General features: G+C 37.0%; 1 protein-coding gene across 1 annotated transcript in view; it reads left to right on the top strand.

Annotated features, from left to right (window-relative positions):
- Window positions 1-24798, top strand: part of LOC126412653 (epoxide hydrolase 4-like) — a 108947-nt gene that overhangs the window by 67615 nt on the left and 16534 nt on the right. The window contains exons 2-5 of the mRNA XM_050082352.1: window positions 63-187; window positions 318-430; window positions 16022-16178; window positions 16279-16439. Coding sequence (XP_049938309.1) covers window positions 63-187; window positions 318-430; window positions 16022-16178; window positions 16279-16439 — 556 coding nt within the window. The remainder of the gene's footprint in view (window positions 1-62; window positions 188-317; window positions 431-16021; window positions 16179-16278; window positions 16440-24798) is intronic.

The raw sequence follows: 24798 nt of genomic DNA, 5'->3' as shown, positions 1-24798 counted from the left end.
TACTTCTTGGCTCTCAGTGCTGGAGAAATTTCTCAAGTTGTAAAATGTAATAATATTTTCAGGGAATCCAACTGCATTATGTCGAGAAAGGCGATCACTCGAAACCTCTTATGCTCTTCATCCATGGTTTCCCTGAATTTTGGTATTCTTGGCGGCATCAAATAAAGGAATTTTCAAAGGATTACTGGTATGAACTTAAAAACATTAGTATATTATCACTCATAGAAGCCATATGAATTAGATCTATATACGGAAGTAATAGAACAAACAAGCTATTAAAGTTCAGCTTAAAAAATTTACTATGTATTCTATTACAGGGTTGTTGCATACGATATGCGGGGATATGGGGACTCAGAAAAACCTGAGTCTGTAAGCAGTTATTCAATGGATTTACTTGTAGATGATGTCAAACAGCTTGTAGAATATTTGGGTATGTTCCTGGTGTATTATTCTTTAAAATTTATGACACACGTCACTCAGTATAATTGCTTATTCTTGTGTTTGTCATCATTTTTTTCACTTTCAAATATTTTACAATTAGCAAGGACCAAATTACAGGGTAAGTAGTTAAGTTGTTCACCCTGCAGCTTTATTTTTAAAAAATGAGGGTGTGTTTTTTGAATAGTTTCCCCATTCTGAGGCAAGTAATGTTATTGATGACAAGTAAATTTTGAATAATTGGGAGGGCTTCATGGTGTTACACCTGTGTGCTAAAAATACAGTGACTAAATAAATAAATAAATAAATAAATAAATAAATAAGCAAGAATGGAGTGTAATCTCATTGATAAAGTGAAATATGTACAGTACTAGACCTGATGACAATAATGAAGATGGAGGTGAATGAATCAAGGCACAGTATATGAATATTTCAGAAGATTGATAAAAAAAATCAGCACACCCAGTCTGTTATAAAAGCAAAGAAGATCAAAAGTAGACTACTAAAGGAGGCAAATTGGAAACAAAACTAGAAGACTTAAAGGAAAAGGCAATAGAAAAAAGTAATTTCAAAGTCACTATTTTCAGAAAGAACTCATTAAAAATTAGGAAACTAAGTAACACTGTGGAGGCACAGCTGCTTTGAGTATTGTGGGAATTTAACAAGGGAGAAAGAAATTTTTACTTACAGCAATAAGTATATGTCTTTCAAGAATGATTCCAGATTTATCCCTGAAACAGCTACAGGAATCCTATTTCAACATAATTTAAGTTGGGGCTGACAAAATTTGAAATGATATGTGTATGCCTCGTAATTTCAAGAGCCATAGCAAAGGAATGGTGTATGTGTCAGGGGAAGGGTATAAATTAATGGTGTGGGTGCAGGTGCCTAGCTGAGAAAACCTGAGAAAAGGAAGAAATGGTTTGAAGTTACTTGGGCATGTTTTGTGGTGATGTTACTTCAACTACCATGTGGTTATTTCACACCTTTTTCCCAAATTGTGTAGACTGAGTGAGCAGTAGAGATAATTGATAGGACTTCTATTGTTTTGTCAAAGTTGGTATTGTCTAAATGTGTCAGAATCCTACTGGATGACACATTTCTTTCTTTATAGCTTGAGTAAGATCTTCACTGCAGTTGGGCTGCAATGTTTGTCAGGTGTGAAAAGGAATAAGTCATGAGAGGTTGATTAATCTGTGCATTCTAGGACTGATCTGTTGGTGATGAACTCATAGCAAATTTTAGAGAGAACATAGGCTGCTATTGTTTTACCCATTTGCCCAACTCTGCCTTTGCACTTTTATATTGTCATCACATTTTCTACAGCACAATTTCCTGTGTGAAAGTAAAGTTCATCTGATCATTTGCCTCTGAAATGTAACATTTTAATTCCACCATTTAACAAGCTACAGCCAACCATCATTATCTCGTTATCGTAACTAATAGAATTGCAATTACACCATAAGTGTACACATATTTATCAGCTTCTCAAATTGGTAAAGGATTTCTTATTATTATTATTATTATTATTATTGTTGTTATTATGTATATAATTTATCTGACCCAGAACATTGGGGGGCAGTTGTTTTCACTTAAAACTGATTAGTCCAGGAGGTATGATAATTGAAGGCATCATAAATTCATTCATATGCAAAAATATGTGTCAAAACTGAAGCTTAAGAACCAACCTCTTGAATCAAGAACCTAGTCAGTTTTGTAGACTGATTGTTCTTGATTCAGAGAATGTAATTAGTTTATCTTAAATTTCTGTAATTCAAATGTATCAGGATAGGATTCCAAGACACCACTCATTTTTATACTGTGATGTCTCAGAAATTTGGTGGAGCAAATTTAGTTTAATGCCTACTATATATTTTACTTTTTCTATCTTTTATGTTAATACCTATAATGTAAATTCTTACCAATTTGTAACATATGTACTGCATGGAGCTATATATAGGCTCAATAATGAACTCAAAAACTTCTGTGTTTAATATTTCATCACATAAATTTCAGTCAGTTGTTGTGTGGTGGTGATCCTGTAAATTAAAATGTCAGTTAGTCTGTAACAGACAGTTGAAATATGAATATCTATGTCAATTACTCTAGATCCAGCAGTAAACTTGCAAACTTCTACGTCAGCTCTGTGTATTTACCATGTAAGAATTCTGTCAAACCACTGGTAATGTATGTAACTTAACTGATCTGTGGTGTGAAATCTACATATTACCCACAAGCTGTTCATGTGAAGTACTGAGTAACTATAAATAAGAAAGGACTAAAAAAAAAAAATAGCCTGTGATGTATTGCTTCATCATTAATGGTTTGTATAACTTAATAATTAAATATTCAAATGTGTGTGAATTTCTAAGGGACCAAACTGCTAAGGTCATTGGTCCCTAGACTTACACAATATTTAAGCTAACTTATGCTAAGAACAACACACACACACACACACACACACACACACACACACACACACACACAAGGGAGGACTTGAACCTGCGGCAGGAAGGGCCGCACAATCCGTGACATGGCACCTTAGACCACGCAGCCACTCCACGCAGCTTAATAATCACTGGAAGAAGATTAGGCTTAGACTGATACTGAGAAGGCACCAGACAAGTTGGTGAATTTAAGACTTGAGTGTCCATGTTTTATCATTTCTTTGTATTTTATGCACTTTCTCCAGGTAAAGGAATTAATTAAAAAATGTAGCTCATCAAATTAGCAAACTACTAAACTTTTTACTAATGTATTTATCTATGTTTGGTACCTTTAAGACTCTTTCTTTAAGGTTCTTCACTTGTATTACTTAACTGATTCATCCAATACAAGGTGCAGAAAGATCATTAAGTTTTTAAACTCAGATACATTTGCAGTGAATCAGAAACGCCATGCAGATATAGATTTTGCATGGTTTCTGTGAACGGCAGCTGCAAGAATAGTTCCTTTGAAAAGAACATGATTGATTTCCTTCCCTAATCTTCATGCTCACTCTAATATCCCCATTATCAATGGAACTTTAAATTTTTCTTCTTTGTCAAGTCACACAATGGTTGTCTTCAAATATTTGCTTTAGGATTTACATTTTCAGGGAAAATTATGTCTTGTTTGACAACAGATACTCATCAAAACTCCTCTGTACCCCATTAATATAAGTGACATAAGATATGGTCCATGGCTTGCCGAGATAGCTGCATGCATTAACGTGCCTCTTGTGGGATTTGGGAAAATATACCAGTCCCACATCGAATCCACCAGGTGGATTAATGATGGCCAGTGTGCTGGCCAGCCTGGATGTGAATTTTAGGGTATTTCCCACATACAGCCAGATAAATAAAGGCTGCCACCCACATCCCATATCAGTTACAGTTCCCAAACATTTAGAAAACGTGCACACACTTTCACATGGGATAACAGTAATTCAGACAGATTAGGTACACCAGTTATGAAATTCTGTCCTGGGTAGATGGGGTTTGGGAGCATGGGAAGGGAACCTGACTGCTCTCTACCGTTAATATTGACAAATCCAATAATTAACATGCTGACAAGACATAATAGTTGGTCCATAGGGAAGTGTTAAATAGTGGCTGAGGAAACTGAAGCTCAACTGTTCCCTCCTAGATACATTTTTGGGCACTGGAATATTTATTGTCTGCAGAAGTTGTTTTCCAAATTAGAATGAATGGAAAAGTTAATTGCTCTAATATTTAGTTTGATAACAGATCAAAATTTTTGTCCAAAACGTGGCTGCAAAACTGGATTTTGTCATGTTAGAGAGTACACTATAACTTGGTGATTGGACAGAAAGGCATCTACCAGAGTAACATTGTCAAAAGCATTAAGAAACTTTCTGATCCCAAGTGAAAAAATAACAACATCCTTGTTTTAAAAATCACACTAAACTGTGATTTGACATCCAAGCAAGACTTTGAGGGTTTCACTCATTCTTCATACATAATTTTATGTAGTGTCCATTATAAAGGAGAATTTTCAGGGGTACAAAATACCATAAAGATGCAGCTGTGAGCAACAACTTCTGGAGGCAGCACCAGCAGCTGTTATCAACTGCAAGAAACTATATTGTTTGTCAAAGGCACGTCTTTTTTTCATTTTCTGTTAAAGAATCTGTAAATTAGCATCTTAACGGAAAAGTATTTCATTTGGGATAAAAAAAAGCAAACAACTGGCAGAGTCACAATCCTTCTGTTGGCAGAAAGTTGATCATCATAATCAACCTCCATAAACCTGTGAAAATTCTACATGTACACTTAACTTATGTCTAACAAAGCTCACTCTTGATTTGACATTCAGTTGTCACATCATGTTATTCTGAATCATCTTATGTACACTGAATCGTTAAACATGATCAGAACTGCTTTGAATTCTCAAATGAGAAAATTGCAGTTGTATACCACTCTAACATTGCAGTTTATTTTTGCAGTATTCAATAGTGAAATGTGAAATCATTGTTGTCATTGTGTATTATGAAAAAAAGTATTTTGTGCATTCATGGTAAGTCCTTCTCAGAGATAACTGTAATATCTACATTGATCATTTGGCAGCATCTGATTAGTTAAGAGAACTAAGGAACACTTGCTTTCTTCGATTGAATAGTGAGCTACTGGTCTTGCAACCTTGACTATTATTGAAGTTTACTGTTGACAGTATGCACTGTACCCCTCAAAGTGGTATTTGCTTGTTTTGTGATTATCAAATGAGAGTTGTCACTTAATCCAATACCAGGCTCCTTGCTCTAGTACCATGAGGTTTTGGGATAGATGTGTGTTATAACCTTTAATCACTAATAAATTGCATGGATTTACAAAAGTAGAAACAATAGCGGGTTACATGCTACTAACTCCGTATCTGTCATTCGACTGCCGTGTCGTGACATGCGGCCGGCGCCGTTCATAGCCAGGTGGCGCTTCCGCGCTCGGCTGAGCTGCGGAGCGCCTCTATCGCCGTGTTCGCGTACTGACGTAGCGGCACTTTTAAATCTCGTGGCACTGTCACAATGTGTCAAGATTTCAGTGTTGATTTCATGTCAGGTAGTAATGGCTGATGTCCAGCTTTTGCCTTTTATATCCCACAGTGAAATTCCTTATGACAGGGTGCTGTAATATGTATTGATACTTGGTTTGTAAATCTAGCTACTTTCAGTGATACATAAAATGATTTATTCCTGCATAACTTTCAATAAAGATTTCATCTTAAGTGAAGTAAAACTGAACAGCTGAAGGTAGCCTAGATAAATAACATTTGCAATTAAAGTAGCTGAATGTTGTCCTCCATGTGTCTGAAGATTCCCTAAAAACATTTATCCATATCAAAGCCACTAAAAAATTGCAGAACCTCCATTTTGATAATTGTTCCCAATCCACATCAAAATGCTCTTTGCCTGCAGCCTTAGTATATATGGATATCCCAACTCCAGCAGAAAGCAGGAGTTATCAAAAGACACTGATAACTTGTCAAGAGTCTTTACAGATACTATTACTTGTTAATCGATAAACTGCTCTTTTTATACTAACTCTTCTAATAATCACTGTTAATGAGCCACAGACTATTACTCTTGAATTATTCAGGACAGAGCACATTGGGGCAGTGATTGAGGTTCTGGACATGAAAAGTTAAACTTTTTTATGTTTGATCTGAAAGATACTCTCATAAGAATATCCTTTCAGTTTGTATTGCAATCAGCTCTAATACTAACATAATTTTTAAGTATGTTAATTCTTTTGATAATTGGATCTTCTTCATCTTTACCTATTACAGACATTGCAATTGTTTGTTCGACACTAACATGTCACAACTACTACTGCACATAAAGGCTCGTGTTATAGACATTTTGGTATTGACATTTGGCAAATAAGGACATTACAAGGCCAATTTCCTTCTCCTGTCTGAACTAATGACTACTCTGTAACATCCTCATTATTTATGAGACATTGAACTGTAAATGTTTTTTCCTCACTTACTTCCTTCGTATCATTCATGCTTTGAGTAACTCAACCATGACCTTCATCACGGCTTTGACTTACTGTGGCCTGATATAAGGGATAGACGGTTCTGCTGTAGCCCCAATGCCTTTTTTCCATCAGCCACCCAACCTGTCCAATCCTAGTCCATTTGCATGCCACCTCTGCACCCAATCTGCACCACCACGTGGGTCCTTACTCTATGGACAAACTCAGGTGTAGCACCTGTCCATTACATCCACCTAACACCTCTTACTGCAATCCTGCCACAGGTATTTCACATTCTGGCAGAGGTAGGATCTTGTGTGAAAGCAGATAAGTCATCTACCTGGTATGCAGCAACTGCTGTATATCACTATGGTGACTAGTTGTCATACTTACATGAACTATCCATATGGAAGACAAGTGTTTACCTGTGGCTAACAGTGAAATAAGTTACCTGGTTGTTGAACATGTTTTGTGCTAAAACACTGGTGACTTAAAAGCTCCATGAATCCCAGTGTCAATTTGATCTCCCACCCCCTCTCCCCAATTATTTGCAGCACTAGATCTTGTACTGTGGCTACTCCATTCCCAGTCTCTTGCCTTCACATTTTTTGTGATTATTATTTTCATCCCAAGTCCACTCCTATCCTCAGTCCTTTCCTTCTCACAATCTAAGACCTTCATAATTTTGTGGTTTTGTATTTATTTTTTTATATAACATTTATAAGAGCTATGCATTTGTACAATCCAAAACATTCTGTGAATGAATGAAAACAATTGTACACTAACTAGATTTTATTAAGGGCATGTTAGAATAACTTTACAGCATGTACTCAAATAATCTGCTATGAGCCAGATGGTGCGAGGAATACTTAGATTTAACATCAGGAGTGGTTTGGTAATTGCTGAAGGAAGGCTGAAAGCTTGCCAATATGAGGTCAGAGTGATCAACCCTGTCATCATATCTTTCATGACCATGGTACCAAATGGTATATTCCAGTAGGATAATGCAAGAGCCCACACAGCACTTTCCCACAAATGCTTCAAAGAATGTACAGATCCTTGACTGGCCTGTCCAGTCCCCTAATTTGTTATCTGTAGTGGTGCCACCTGGCATAACTATGAAAATGAGTAGCTGACACTCATTACTGTTGACCATAGTGACACCATTGTCCACATGGTGCCCTCCGGCGAGTCAATGCCACATTTCTACACATAAGCCGGCCCAGGGCTGTTCTGAATCAGAATCAGTTGTGATCTGTGGAGTGTGCTCTTGGCTTGGCTAAAACATTTTTATTACATACTTTATTTGCTATAGCTGGAACTGTGATACGATGTGGAATGGACTTTACTTTAGAATATGGATTTGATATAGCTTGCACTGTTTTCAAGAAGTATTCAGTATGTATTTCTTGTTGTGAATAAGCTGGTACGATCCCCATAGTTTGTGTGCAAATTGCCTTTTATAAAAATGCTGATGAGGATTGGATACACGGCACATGCAGATTGAATATTCAGCATTTTTGTAATTAGCTGGTAATGTGCATTTTCAATGATGGATCATTTACAACCATTACTAATGCAAACAGCACTGGGTTATCCGAAGCTGATGACAGCTATATTACAGGCATTGCAAGCACTAGTGAATTTAGCAGAAATGTCTCCCATAGCACCTGTGATTATGATTTTCCACCACTTAATGAACAACTTGAAGATTGGGACTCTTAGCACTGACAAAATTATGTTTTGTGGTTTTGGCAAATTTTTGACTTGCAAAGACAAAAGGTGATGTTCTTGCCAGGAAATCCTGAACTGTATCACCTAATTCAGAAATTGGAGCCATTAAGAAATTTGGCAGAACTTGAGTCATCTTAAATATTTCCCTCAATTAAAGGGTCATTTCTCAACAAAAGGACAAGTTATTGCACTCCGGCTAGAATTTTGGCAGCTAAAAAAGGCTTATGCGCACTGAGCGACTGACTTACAAGGGTTAAGAAAGAATTTTTGTGTGGGTATAGTTATGTGAACTCTTTACTCAGGGTCATTATAGTGCAGTTTACACATAGCTCAGAAGTGAGAAACCACATTATTGAGGAAATCTGATCTTTATTTAATAAAAGCAATGTGAATTGCTCAATCCCACAAAACTGCCCACACAGCACAAAGTTTGTTTACAATGAAAGATGATGTTGCAGCTCTCTACACATCACCCTGGGTGGGGCCCTCACATATATCTGGACAACTTTGTGAACAAACATACCAGCAATGATGGGTCACATCAGCAACAGTACTGTTGCCCACCATTAAGCATTGTTTCCTTTGCCTCATACACAGCATGTGGCTAAAAGGGGATCTTGCAGGAGTTATGTTTTAGTTTTTGTAGGAAGGTTTCAGTTTTACGTACTCACAACCAAGTCACTCACTGAATAAATTTTCTGATGGCAGCTTGGCCCAAAAAGGACAATGTTTCTCGGAACAGTCACACAAACCCAACAGCATTGTAGGACTTTGTGGTGAACTTTAAGTAATGATAAGCATCCAAGCTAAATTGGAAACTTATGAATTAAATCTTTGCAAGATTAAGCCTCAGCATCTTATTTGTAAAATTGATCTTGCAGAGGCATATTTTCAAACTCCCTAGGATGCTGCATCATGAAGTTACCTAGGTGTCAGTGTGCCATATGACAAGTGCCATTAAATACCTGTTGAAATCTGTTCAGTCCCTGCCATATTACAATTTTTAATTGCTCAATCACTACAGGATATTCCAAACTGTGCGGCATACCGCCACTACGAGAGCTCCTGTTCCACAGGCTGTCGGCAAAAGGACTAAAATGCAACCTGCATAAGTGTTTTTTCATGCAACCATCTGGGGTAGGGTTGAGGTTCAATCTCTCGGGCAATAAACTCGAACAGACAGAAGATTATGTCACAGCTGCCACTTGCAAGGAAATGCTTTCCAACACTGCACTTATGACTACCCAGATCGAAAGCCACTGCCCGGCAAAATGGTTTCATGTGACTACCTTCCGCACACCCACTCAGATGTGTTGCATCCAGCACATGTCATTGTCGAGGCCTCTTCCTACTAGGTGTGCATCCCAAGCATGGTCCCACAAGTTCAGATGCCTCTCAACCTGGAGCCGTGGGATGATTTCCGTTGATCACAGATCCATGATATATACAGTGGCCTCCACACATGGACTTCAGTGAGACCAACAAAATAAATGTTGCCTTTGCCATCCTGGTGAGCAGCTGCCTGTTTCTCCACTCCTAGTGGACCCTCTAGGTCCAGGGCGACTCATGCAACTTCCACAAACCTGACCCTTCCCCAGCCTTTCGCAGTGGTTCCCATGGTCAATGAACTGCCGTCCCTCCTGACAGCTGCTCCTCTGGACGACGCACCACCTGAATTTTTCTCCCAAAGTGATGGCTGCTGAGGAGGATTAAGGTATGTAATGTTCCCACCGAGTGTCCAGTAGAAACTGTGTACCTGGCACAACATTACTGTCAACCACCATGGTACCATTACCCAGGTGGTATATTTAGGATTGCCCTCCAATGGGACCACGCCAGACTCTTGCTTATAAACTGGTCGATGACCAGTCTGAGTTAGTTGTACTATGACCCAAGGAATGCATGATGAGTATGCCATCAGTTTGGTTAAGATGTTTATATTCTGGTCTCCATTTGGCATTAGCAGAATTCTAATACTCTGTGAACTGGACTTTGATTTGCAATGTGGACTTAAGGTAGCTTGCACTATTTCTGAGGAACAATCTATATGTATGTCTCTTGTTGTGAATGACTGGGACAAGCCTCTTTGGGTAGTGTGTGTAGATCAACTTGTTCAAAATCACCCATAGGGCATGTCTAGGATGTGATGATATTATGTGTACTTCCATAACAGCCTCTAGCTGCCAGTCTTCATGAACTGTCACTGCAGGTGTTTCAGGCATGGCAAGAAATTCTTCAAAATGATATTCAGAGGCTGTTTGCTTGCGTGGCACAACAAACACAGTGGTGTATTTGTGCCTTTAAGAGTTACACCACATACTGATGTTGGTGATGAACATCAATTCGTAATGGAATGGAAGTTTAATCATTTAATATCCTTTATGTGGTGAACATTTCCACAAAGTTTGAATATTAGATTGGTCTTTCATGGTGTGATGCTTTCCTTTTTTTGTCAATGTATGTGTCAGATGGGTAACAAACTGTGTGCATGAACATTTTCTAAAATTTTTGAGAATGAAGAAATATTTATGATGTGTCTGGATTTCCTTTGTTGCACAGAAGCTTAATTTCAGTATACTTTAGTGAACAGTGGATATGTTCTAGTGATCAATGAGTTATTATCTGAGTAATGTAAGAAGTTATTGATCAAGAATGGTTTTACTTTTTCAAACTGATTTGTTATTTGACTGTGACTACTAGAATGTCATTATTATAATTTAATTTGAAGATTTTGTGGAGGATGATACTAATTTTTGGTGAGGTGTTATATTCATGTTCTGAAGTCATTGGTTATGGTGGGTCTGATGTATTCCAGGACAGCATTTATTTAAACTGACAACTTTATGTTTTGGTAACAGGTGTAACGTGCTTGCTAAAGAGATTTAGATTTGTTATCTGCTAATCATCTCCAATTTTACCTCCCTTTCTCCTGCATCACCATATTCCAACCCACTTCCATACATGAGATCAATGATGCATGCCTATGAGGTGGTGCTCAACCTGGAGGTAAGCCGGTTCAAATTTTGGTGGTGGATGAAATTTTCACTGCTAGTATTGGGTCAGCAAGGGGAGGAGAGGTGTTACTGATCACCTGTCTTTGCAACAATGTTTTGGTTAAATTCCAAATCTTTCCACAGTGTCTCATGAAGTGAGGGCATGCAACACTGTTGATAGTGATCTTCCGTCAGATGGGGATATTAAGCTTGGCAGTTCTGTTGGTGCTATTTGAAAGGAGAACGCTACGTGCTCACATCAGGTTTCACCTTCTCGTTTCTTGTATCATCATCATCATCATCATCATCATTATGCAACACATAACACTGCACTATACAAACATCCATTACACTCATTACACTCTACAAGTGGTCAACCGACACTACTCTCATATACCTGCAAAGGAAGAGGACCAATGTGCCCAGAGGAAGAAAATCCTTTCTGATTATGCTGTTGAACCCACACTGTGGTATATCCCAGCCAACAGTGCCATACATCCTTTACATTTTTACCGTGTTCAACAATGTTGATATTTATTTATTTTTTCCTTCTATGACCATTTTACTTTCATAATGTAAATAATTAATCTATTAGCTTTACTGCCTGCAGAATGCCATGTGTGTATGCAGAAACACCATATACTGCTCCAGCATGAAAGATCTGAGCTATTCATATTGACAAATGTAGTTTCCAGTTGGTTCTGCAAGATATCTTTATTCCTAGAGTAATAGACCGAGCGCGGTGGCGCAGTGGTTAGCACACTGGACTCGCATTCGGGAGGATGACGGTTCAATCCCGTCTCCGGCCATCCTGATTTAGGTTTTCCGTGATTTCCCTAAATCCGGGATGGTTCCTTTGAAAGGGCACGGCCGATTTCCTTCCCCATCCTTCCCTAACCCGAGCTTGCGCTCCGTCTCTAATGACCTCGTTGTCAACGGGACGTTAAACACCACTAACCTAACCTAGAGTAATAGATTTTCTTAAACTTCAGTTTATTATTAAGTTGTGTAATTATTAAAATCTTTATAGTAGCAGTTTTACTTCGTGAACACAGCTTCATCATCAGGGCTTCAATTTTTATCAGAGGATCTTCATGAAGTTGCCACAGTTTTCACGGATAACACTAAACATTTTAAAGAACATTGCAAATTGCAACTTTTTTAAACTATTAGCATCATCTTTTAAAACTATATATTTCAATGTAACTGTGTAAACAATTTGTGGGTGTTACTTCATTATGATGTCATACTCAACAGAAACCAGTAATAATGGAAACTCCAGCTGGAATGTCTACAATGGAGGGAAAGATATAATGCTACTTACCATAAAGTTGGCATGTTAAGTTTCAGACAGGCACTGTTAAAAAAGCTTTTGCTCACTGCCTTTATCAGAAAGAGAGAGACAAACCATTCATTCACACAAGCAAACAGACCTCACACACACATAACCACCAACTCTAGCAACTTGGACCAGAATGCAACTATCACATGGAATGGAAGCAGCAGTCTGGAAGGGACAGGGAAGGGGAAGGTATACTGGTGTAGGGGTGGTGGGTGAGAGGAGCACTGTCTCGTGGAGTGTGCAGGGACTAGAATGCCAACAGTTGCAACATCAGGAGGTTGTGGGGCAGAGAGATAGGGAAAAAAGATATAAAAAGGAGAGGAGCAGAGAAAAATGGACAAATGCTTGGACAGAGAGCAACAAACATAGAGTTTGGGAAACAAGAATGGCAAGGAAGTGATAGGACAGAGGGGGTGTAAACTGTTGGGTGGAGGATGTGGGAACTGTATGTTACTGTAGGTTGGGGCCGGGGTAATTATGGGAGCGGAGAATGTATTGTAAGGATAACTCCCATCTGTACACTTCAGAAAACCTGGTAGCAGAATGGAGGATCCAGATGGCTTGGGTAGTGAAGCAGCCATTGAAATTGAGCATTTTATGTTCAGCAGCATGTTGTGCCATAGGGGGGTCTATTTTGCTCCTGGCTGGTGGTGGCTATTCATCCCGGTGGACAGAGAGATGGTAGTCTTACCAATATAAAAAGCTGTGCAATGATTGCAGCAGAACTGCTTTCTTAAGTGATCTGGCCCCTGATAGTGTAGGATAAATCTGTGACAGGATTGGAGTAGGAAGTGCTGGATGGGTGGATTGGGCAGGTCTTGCACCTGGATCTTCCACAGAGATATGATCCATGTGGCAAGGGGCAGCTTCCAATCCCAACTCCACAACCCCCTGATGTTGTGCCTGTTGGCATTCTAGTCCATGCACAGTCTGCCAGACAGCTCTCGTCTCTCCCTCCACCCCTACACTGCTATCCCTTCCCTGCCTCCACTCCCTCCAGATTTCTACTTCCATCCCATGTGATAGTTGCATTCTGGCCTGAGCTGCCAGAGTTCGTGATCATGTGTGTGTGAGATATGCTTGCTTGTGTAAATGAATAGTGTGTGTTTCTCTTTTTCTGACAAAGGCTGTGGGTGAATGTTTGTGTGTAAGTGTATTTTAATTGTGCTTTTCTGTAACTTAATGATCCATCTATCTTTTCCTACACTGTAGAAATCTGTAATATACACTAACATGCATTTCTGCTGTTTTGACATTTCATTGAAGGTTCTTTGATAGCAATTGAAGTACTGATATTGAAGCTGTGTTTGAAATGTACATTGGCAAAGTAAAACACTAGTGAAAAGTTAGTGGACAGACATTATTATTAAGTTTTCCATTCATTTCACCGCCTCAATTTTGCCAAGAATAGCTACTATGGCTGGCATAAAATTAATGTTAATGCTACTTATGTAAGCAGATACAGTATCCAACAAGATGGTAATTTTATTAACAATGGGTTAATGACCATTCACATTGTGAGTGCTGTAAAGATCTCTCTGGTTCTGGTTCAAAATAAATATATGCAAAACATGCCCAACAAAAGAGTAGTATGTGTCTTCAATCAAATGAACTTTTAAGAAGGACTTTGGAAACATTAATATATATTTCTCTTGAGATTTATTGCTTCTGCATCTACACTCCTGCAAACCACTGTGAAGTGTGCAGCAGAGAATATGTCCCATTGTACCTGCTAGAAGAGCTTTTTCCCATCTCATTCACATATGGAGCACAGAAATAATGTTTAAATGTCTCTGTGCACACTGTTGTTAATGTAGTCCTGTCCTCACAATTGCTATGGGGGTTGTAGTAAATTCCTAGAGTCATTATTTAAAGCCAAATCTTGAAACTTAGCAGTAGGCTTTATCAGAATAGAGTATCTTTATTTTCAAGAGTCTGCCATTTCAGTTGCTGCAGCATCTCTGCAACACACTCCCATAGGCCAAACAAATATGATACCATTCATGCTTACCTTTAAATACGTTCAATATCCCCTGTTAGTTGTATGTGATGTAAGTCACACACAACTGAGCAATTATATATGGATTGCATGAGTGATTTGTAATCTATCTCCTTTGTAGACTGATTGCAATTTTCTAATATTCTACCAGTAAATCAAGGTCTACCACCTGCTTTTTCTATGACTCAGTCTGTGAGATTATTCTATTCTATTTTTCTCCAAAGTGATCGTTCCATTTCATTTCCCTACTGATCTTTACACCAAGGTATTTGTGTAAGCTGATCGATATCCGCTGTAACTCATTTATGTTATAGTTATAAGATATTATGTTTTTCATTTTGTGTAATGCATAATTTTACATTTCTGAATATTTAAGCAAGTTGCCAATCTTTGCACCTCTTATTTATGTTATTTATTTAGCATATTGTTGTATCACAAAAAATGAATTACAATTAGCTCAAATTACCAACTAATATTGAAGCCATGAATATAGTGTAGTTGTCACTCTCTCATCACAAGGAACTCTGTTGGATTGCTAGGGAAAGCTTTCTGAGGATATTCTTGAACTATTCAGTGAACAGTCTGCTTTGAGTGCCACATTCGCTACATGGTGAAGTTATGTTCTTCCACTGGTGCAAAGAGTCAGCACACCTTCCAGTGTTGGTTCTTATTCAGTTAAGAACTGACTATCTAGAGTGGCAATTCAAACCAAGTGACACTGGTATTAAAGCCATTTTCAACTAACATTCTTTCTGTTTCCAAGGATGGATTATGAGAGCAAAACCTACATTTGCTGATGCTTGGGATGTCTGCATGAACAGGAGGATTAGGATTTTTCTGTTGTTTATTGTTCTCCTGTACAATTGCACTTTCCCACTGCAGAGGTGGAGGTGATATGTGGTTGAGTATGAGTAACAAAAAGTATTTGTAGGTCTGATGGTACCAGTTTTAAGATGTGTGGTATGGATGAGCTATGTATCAACAAGCTTTCTGTGAGCACTGTTCAAACAGGCTGGTGAACATTGTTCCACAACAAGGTAAGCCAATTCCAGAACTGAAGTACGCAGTGTTGATGCAGTTGATCCACACAATGTGCCACAGAGTTTCAGGAGGATGCTGTTTTGTGTTTTGGCTTTGGCAGCTGTTCTCATTTTGGGTTTCTGTAATGTCTGAGAAATCTTCCTTCAAGGTGGACCACAAACTCTTTTTTTGACAATCTTGTTGTTGAGATGAAACACTGATACCGTCTTCTTGGTACCACTTTGTAATGTTATCAAGAGCTGACTGAATATTTGTGCAGCTTCTTTCAGGGAGAATATGTTTTTGTTGTGCAAAGAATAAGACAGTCAGACTCTAAGCAACTGTTGTTTTTGTATTTCTTCAGCTCTTTTTATAAATACCTGTGATTATGATATGTTATACTGCAATATTTTCTATGTTTTGAAGATTTATGACTCTCTCACTTGTTAGTATCGTTATTATTTATGTCACTGTTCCTGTATTTTTAATTTCACCATATTATGTTCTCTTTTTTTATTTCTAGGAAAGCAAAAGATTACTCTTGTTGCCCATGATTGGGGTGGCATGGTAGCGTGGTACTTTTTGCTAAAACACCCAGAAAAGGTTGAAAAATATATAATCATGGATACTGGATTTCCAAAAGGGTTCTTCAGTTCACTTAAACAGTTTTTTAAATCATGGTATGTTCATCTTCTTTTATCATCTTCTTAATATTCAAGGTGTCAGAAATTTTGGAGAAGTAGCTCTTTCTGAAATATATTTTTTCTTTTTCTTTTACAGGTACATATTTTTCTTCCAAATGCCTTACCTTCCAGAGATGTTTGCTTCATCTTTTGATCTGGAAAATTTCACTAAAGTATTTATAGATGATGGTTCAGTTGAGACTGGTGGTATAACTGAAGAAGATATTGAAGCTTATAAGTTTACTTTCCAAAATAAAGGTAAGTGTTTGTTTGGGTTTGTCTCATGTACATGTGGTTAGAAGATCTGCACAAATTAAGAAAGTGAGCTATAATTTCCGACATTTCAGTGTAATGAATTGTGTATGTCAAGCAAATAATACATTCTTTGCTGAACCCAGTTAAATTCTTAATAAATTAAGATTCACCAACAGAAGTGAGTTTCTACCATTCACTTGGTTTTGGATGGTAATGATAAAACTAGTTATCTTCTTGCTGGTAAAATTTCAGTAATTTTAAACAAATCAGTACCACTGATGCCGTGTTTCTATAATAGGTTATATGGTACTAACTCACAACTGATTATGCACAGATATCGACATATGGTCGAGATATTATTTGCACACCTGTAACATATTTGTTCTGTTGGAACATTTCATTAGTCATTCCAGGATGCAGTCATGATTTCATTAATAAGTATACAGGGGCATGGTATAAACTCCCGAGTGGAACATTTTCGTTCCTTCATTATAACATTTAATGGGGGAGACCCAACTGTAGAATTAAGTCATTCCACTGCACTTCCAACCTGAAATCCGTGGCTCACTTACAGCTACAAGGGTATTGTGCATTCATGACCTTCCTTTGCTGTTATATTATGCAGACATGACATACTGTAGGAAACTGAAGTATAGAAATTTCATATTCAGTTGCTTGCAGTTGTCAACAATGAATAAAATATAAAAACCTGGTTATTTATGAGGAAATTTTTCTCTGAGACCTGCCAGTAAAATAATAGCACAGTGTGGTATTTGTAGTCAAACAATATGTTTCAAAACAACTGTGAGTAACATGAGAAAACTTACAGAATGAAACATCCAACAATAAGGTTATCATTTCAGCAGAAAAGTGTGCTGGATTCATCATCAATTAAATGAAGTGCTGTTTATGACAATATTGATGATGTCAATGGACAAGATAATGAACAGCCATAAAGTTAATCTACACACATTGTTGATTATGTCACATGAACCTATGGCATATTCCTCAAAAATTCAAATTATAAAGGTAATATGAAAGTCTAGCAAACACTCTAGTGACTTCATTTCAGGGGGGAGGGGCGGGGGGGGGGGGGGGGGGGGGGGGGGGAGCGCGGGCGGGCGGCGGGGGGTGTTAGGTGCAGAACACCGAGAAAGAAACTAGCTAATCTCCTTCCAAGTTATCCATTGAAGATTTTCAGTCTTTCTCAGTTGTTGAAGACAAAGGTTTTATTGATATTGTCAAAGGTTTGAATCCAGTACATTGTTTGCCAAGATGAAAGGCAATTTTGTGGAAGTATGCTTCCGGCAGCAGAACACAAAAATTGCATAGATGCTGCACAAGAACTCCTTATTACAACTGAAAGAAACTGCTTGAAAACTGATACATGAATGTTTAAAGATGATGAAAGCTATGTAGCTGTGACAACACATTTAATAACATATGATTTTCAACTCCAGTGAGTATTGCTACAGTGTTCATAAATGGAGGATTCTCATGAGAGAGAGAGAGAGAGAGAGAGAGAGAGAGAGAGAGAGAGAGAGTGAGTGTACTAGTAGTTCAGTCTTTGAGATAAGATTTTGGCTGTAATCACTGATGATGCGGCAAACATGAAAAATGCAGTAGTAAATGAACTCAGGTGATGCACTGAAAGGGTGAAATTGTTGACAGAAAACATAAAAACATCAGGTGCTTACTACAAGTAGTGTGTGGAAAAACAGCTCAGAAAAGCCTGGAATTAGGTCCAAAATGCTCATTCAGTACATCCCAACAAAGTGGAACTCTGCTTGTTATATGCTTGAATGTCCCAAAAGAAAAAAAAGAAACTGAGGGATTAAAAACTGTAGTGATAATAAACAAAGACATTCTAGCTCTGTCATAAGGTATATGAATACTCTGTTCTGAAGCATAAATAGATGAAAATTGAGAATGAACCATATAAAATACTTAGAAAACATTTCTACAGTAGTTCAAACTATTTTGCTGGTTTCAGTGTAATTCACAGCCTCTAGCGGACCTAGTAAATAATTAATAGATTTCTGGAACTATTTATTTGTTTTATATTTATTTTATATGAAGAAATACATATCATTTGTAGTCATACAGTAAAGAATTTAGACACAAAACTAATATGTTTAAATTCTGAAAATTAATAATTTAATACTAGTAACAAGGAGAACATTTAGCTATAAGATTAGCGCTTAATTAAAATAGATACATTTAATCAGAGTTCAGCATTTAGTGAATGATGATCGTTAACAGAGGGAGCAGTCACTGAATGCTCCTGATACTTTCTCAGAGGACAGTGGTTTGTTGTTGGACCCCACAATTGCAGGCTGTAGAGTTTGGACAGTGATTTGTTGTTGGACCCCACAATTGCAGGCTGTAGAGTTTGGGAGTCCCCACTTGTGCATTATAGCATTGCACCAGGCTCTTTATCTTGTTCAGTCTCATCTACTCACTTATCTTCAGGTCAAATCCTGGTAGACTGGCAGATGTTTCTTGAACACTTGATGTTTTATTGTTGCAGCATTCGAGTTGCCTTACACCACTCTTTTTACTGTCGTGTGATATCAAGTGATCTGGATGAGGGTCATTTAAGACTGTAAGAATTGGAAGGTCTTGGCAGTAGTTGAGGTGATGCAGCTTCCTCCAGTCTCAACTGGTTGCTTTCAGGCATCGTAATTCAGATGATGAAATGTTTCTGGCAGTGTGCAGTCAAGGGATTGGTGTGGGTTTCAGTGCAAGCATAATAATTTTCATAGATTCATTCTGATGGATGTCTAGTTTCCTTGTATGAGAACTGTGATGCCACACTGGAGCATAGATTCAGCTAATGGGTTTCTAAGTATCTAGACAATATAGTTTCTCCTTCCTCTAGTGTGCTGTTTTGCATGTCTATGGCTAGGTCATCTGCATACCAAGACATTTTGCTAGCAGTGTTTGGAATGTCACTGGTGTACAGGTTGAAGAGCAAGAGTGCTAGGACTGATCCTTGGGGAAGCTCATTTTTTATGGTAAATCACGGACTCTGTTTTTGTCTAGCACTGTCCTTGAAGTAAAAGTTAACATATCTCCCACAAGAATTGTCAGTTTCTTCTTTGGGGCATGCATTTTTAATTTCAGTAGTAGTCCATCTAGCGAGGCATCTAGAACTATTGGTTAGTTGGAACTGGAACATTATAAGCTATTACTGATAGATAATTAATAGTTTAACTCATCCCTATATCATACTGTATGCTTTCCTAGAAAAAACAAATGTAACAAAGAAGTAATGTGAAAGATTACAAAAACACTGATAAATAGCAGTTGATAAATGTATTTATTATTTATGGATAATTGACTCCCAGGTGAAAAGTCTGGCAATTAATGCAGTGTGTTCACATTAGTAATGAATTTGGAGTCTGTGGAATTTAACTGACTGTAAAATAAAAATTATGAACATAATGATAAATATGTTAGTGATGAAAGATTAGCAAACTGATTCTCTTTTCGTGTAGTTTGTAATCTGGAGCTAAAAACAGTTGCTTTGTTCGAAATGAAGATATTATATGGCTAAATCTTAGAAAATGTGATACCATAATTCAAATGTTTTGTGCACACCATGTGACTTAATATAAATTATTTTAGCAATAATCTGACAAATGTACACTACCAGTTATTGAAATTCCCAAGAGAAAATGACATGTGGCAACACGTCAGTAATTAATAAATGCATCATAGAACCATTAAGCAAAGTAAAGGTAACACATACCACTCTTGACCTGCCTAAATGCAGTGATTAATGTTCTTTTACATTCATCAGTTCATTATATTTTGCTGTTGAGCCTATTCAGTCCGTATTTTAATCTGTCTTTCACCTCTCAACAGTGTGGGAGTCACCAGAAACTGAACATGATTCACATTACTTGTTAAACTGTAGGTCCGCCTTTCCCTGGTTGGATAACTGGAGTAGGTTAGGAACACGCAAGTCATCAAAGTGGTATCCAATTGAAAGACTTGTACCAAGACATTAAGCCACACAAATTATTATTATTATTATTATTATTATTATTATTATATTTGGCTCACACAATTCTCTATTAATATAGTACATCACATTCTTGGGAAATTTGCCTGCCGCTATAAAAACTTACTGGACAGAAACAGATTGTGGAATCATAGAAAATTGTGCAACCATTATTTATTAGGACTTAGTATTCTACCAGATACCCACATATAAAACAGCTCCAAACATCTGATTACTTTAAAAATGAGTTAAAGAGTCAAATATTTGATGATAGGTGTGAAAGCAAGAAAAAGTTTAGAAAAGGTTTGAAATTGTGCTTAAAGCTTATTGAGAGTTGTTAAGTCCTCAAAGTATGAAGCATTGGATGAATATAGTGTTGGTAATTTGTCTTCCATTTTAAGCAAAAGATAGTTTTCCATGCATCTCTATGTTTATGACATATTTTCTCTTGAAGATTTGTAGGTACATTCAGTGGTATATGTTTATACTGTTGGCAAACTGTGTTGTGAATAGAGTTAGTAATAAAGAAGTAATAAATTAAAATGTCATTCCTGATGCTGAAGTTTGATTGCATGAACAGCAAAAATGTAGTAGATAATAAACTTTCTTCCTTTCATCAATTTGTAGGGGTGTTAATGAGAAATTTTTTTATAAAGGTTTGAAATTATGTGTAAAGTCTGTTGGAAGTTGCTAAGTGCTCTTACTGTCAATTACTGGACGAATGAAGTTGATGTATGTGTGCTCAGTCAGTCGCACTGCCTGAAGTCACACATGTTCAGTTTCTGACTGTAATACATGTCTTATTGTGTTGAACTTCTAATATTAGGATTGTACATCTTCATGAGTATATTACAACAGCATTTTAAATTCAGTCAATAACCATGCAAAATATTGAAATTAAATTTTTGTTGCCTGGTAACTGTTAGGTAGGCAACCTGCAACTGGTTCTGAGTTGTGGGATAGTTGCTTAGTAATGTAGATCCCTTCCATGTATCTATATATTTAAGGTTGTCATGCATGTAAAAATTAGTAACAGGTTGTAACACTCCTACTCACAATATTGATGAGTATTAAGTCAGAATTTCGATTTAAAAATATTATTTGTAGTATCCACATTTGTGCAAAATTATAAACTGAGTTTTGAAGCAGGAAAAGTTACCCAAATATTTGGTTTCTTTTGTAGTTGAATCAGAGGTGCCAAAGTATATTGTTCATATTTAAATATTATTTACATTTGTTGCAGAAGAACTGAGATCATTCTTAGGTTTTTTCCTATTCTTATCTGATTGCAAAGATTTAAATTAATGAAAAGTCTTCAGACAACTCATTTTCTTTATCATTTATTCACAGAAAGCAAACTGAACACAACAGCAGTCCCACTGAATGGCTCACTTTCTACTGTTTCACTCACTTCCTACTGACTCAGTGATTCTGTGCAGTCACAACCACTGCCCCCTATATAATCTCAACAATGCTTGCTACTTCCAGTATTGTTATAACTGGAAATCCTTGTACAAAATTATCTAAGTTTGATATTACATTCAGCAGGAAAAACATTTTTCAGTATTAGTTACATAAAATGTAGAAGCTTTGAAAGTTAAATATTATGTGAGTATTAATAGTTAACATGGCAATAAGTATATTTTCATTTGAATTAAATTGCTATTTCACTTGTCTACAATACAGGTAATTCCATTCGTCAATCTTAATTATTCTGTGCAAAATACTATATCCCACATTGTATTCAAAATCAGTAAGTAACACATTTACTTCATGAACAAGTGTTAACATCATTCTATAAGGCTTGAAAAACATGTATTAAAGTATTTTCTACATTGTCTGAAATGTCATCAAACAGTAATTAGTGAAATTTAAAAATTGAAACATGACCACAAGTATATTATCACAAAATAAAATTACAGTGTATTGTGATGTTTAGTAATCAGATGTATCATGTACTACAATAGGCGAATCTTTGTCTGTTTCTTTACAATGTAATGGAAAACATGTTTTTTCAGAACAAAAATTTGTGTAATTGTGTATGGTACCTAATGATGTACACACAAATCACTGTTACACAAATCTTTGCAAGAGATATGTGTCATTTGGGAAGAACTGTTAGATAGGTTGCTGAGTCAATAGAAAGCCACTTCTAAAATATATTTACTTTAAAAAAATGGTAACATTAACAACTATTCCAAAACTGCTTAACACTAAATAAGTGGGTCCAGGAAATAAACCAACCAAACAAGATATTAGTCATCCCATTAATAGAGCACGCTTGTCACTTTCAAGTGCTGTGGATGGTTTAGAACTGTTACTAGGCAGTCAAGTGAGCCTTCACCATTGATCTAAGTAGTGGGTGTGAAATGGTGTGTATGTGCTAGTCAGTTATATGCAATCAGCACAGTAAGGTGGATCAGAGTGGAGACACAAAAGAAGGCAGAAATGAGCTATCATGTTAGACATGCCTATGATGACACCGTGAATGAAGTTGCTCAATTTGTTAGAATATCTGTGTGGACTGCCCAATTTGTATAGGAGGAATGGTGTGCTATTCAGTCATGTATGGTGGCTTAAGAATAATGGTCTCAAATGATACCAACTGACAGGGACCAGACATGAGTGTCACAACTTGTCAGTGACAATTGGTTTCAAATCCAACAGGAACTGCTGCTGTCAGTGAATGAAGACTCACCTCAATGAGTTTTTGATCAAACATTGCGAAGGGAACTCCACGCAGGTTTGGAGTGTGGTAACTTATGAAGTATCATTGATCATGAGACAGGCACATAAAGCTGCTCATATTCAGTGTATCAAATACAGAAACTGCACAGTAGCTGACTGGAAGTGTGTAGTGTGGTCCAAATAGTCACAATTTTCAGTGATGAAAACCTTTGAGTGTGCGACATCCCAGCAAGGTGTTTAATCTGCATGTGTTGAGTATGTAGCTTGCAAGACACAAATGAATTGAAGACATTAGCTGGCAGTGGTCAAGAGAGACCACATATATATAGCTCGCAGTCTTCCCAATTAAATTCAAATTTGTCTTCATCATGAAGTTCTGAACTGCTGCACTTCTTCTTGGACTGTACCATAGCAGCTTCAGGGATTTGGTTACCACTGCAGTTCTACTGTTCCTGGTGTTTAATAAACCTCACCAATTTTCAACTTTATATGAAGGAGTAACATAGCCTTTTTCTTTTAATAACTATTTATATTGCATCCCAAGAAAGAATCTTTTATTTTATGACAATATTTGGTTACAGGGAACATTGCTCATATGTACAATGTGAGATCACACATAGATTAATGACATTTTTGGAGATACATGGCATCCATCTGTATAAGCAACATGTGCAAAACAGATGGAAAAACAACAATGTAGGGAAAGATGGACTGCTATTTACCATAAAGAAGAATGTTAAGCTGCAAACAGGCACACAGTCAAGCAACATCATGCACACGACCACCAGTTCCAGCAGCTCAGGCCTGAATGGCATTTTCTCCTACATTGTTGATATTCCTACATGGAGTTTCCATTGTTTAAACAGATGAAATAAAAATCACTCAAAGAGCTTTCTTTTCTTAATCAATTAACTACTATGTGTTTTCAACCATCTGACCATCATTCAGTGGCTAGATGAGTTACACATTGCTCTGCTGGAGTGATATATTACACCACATATCCACCTGCTCAGAGGAATGATGTTACCACCATTACATAAATGTAAATAATTATTCAGCAATACCTGCAGTTAACTCTTTTCCTTTCTATTACTACATCTTCCATACTGTTTATTATTGATTTTAAATGGAATTGAAAAATCTTATTTTCTTTTGTGATCCCAATATGGAGTGCTTCATACAGAAGCCACTTGAATATTGCTACTGATGTAAATCACTCTTAAATTCATTAAGTTTGGCAAAACCATAGAATATTTTAACAAAAAAAGAATCTGTTTGTTACTTCAACTATTCATATGTGTTAGCACAACTACCTATCATAGCCAATATAGACGTGAGGCCCCTGTCTACCACAATAGTACAAGTTTATGTGCCAACTAGCTCCGCAGATAAGTTGAAAGAACCAGTGGTTGTTGATAGTTTCAGAGGTAGCATTAGGCAACAGATGACTAGAACAGGGGAAAGGAATACAGTAGAAGATGAATGAGTAATGTTGAGAGATGAATAGTGATTGCAGCAGAGGATCAAACAGGTAAAAAGACAAGGCCTTGCAGAAGGCAAGGCCTTAGATAACACAAGAGATGTTGAATTTAATTGCTGAAAGGAGAAAATACAAAACTGAAGCAAATGAAGCAGACAAAAGGGAATACAAACATTTAAAAAATG

Source organism: Schistocerca serialis, chromosome 7 (genome assembly GCF_023864345.2).
Source record: "Schistocerca serialis cubense isolate TAMUIC-IGC-003099 chromosome 7, iqSchSeri2.2, whole genome shotgun sequence".
Classification (NCBI taxonomy): Eukaryota; Metazoa; Arthropoda; class Insecta; order Orthoptera; family Acrididae; genus Schistocerca; species Schistocerca serialis.
This window is presented reverse-complemented; position numbering and strand designations above follow the sequence as displayed.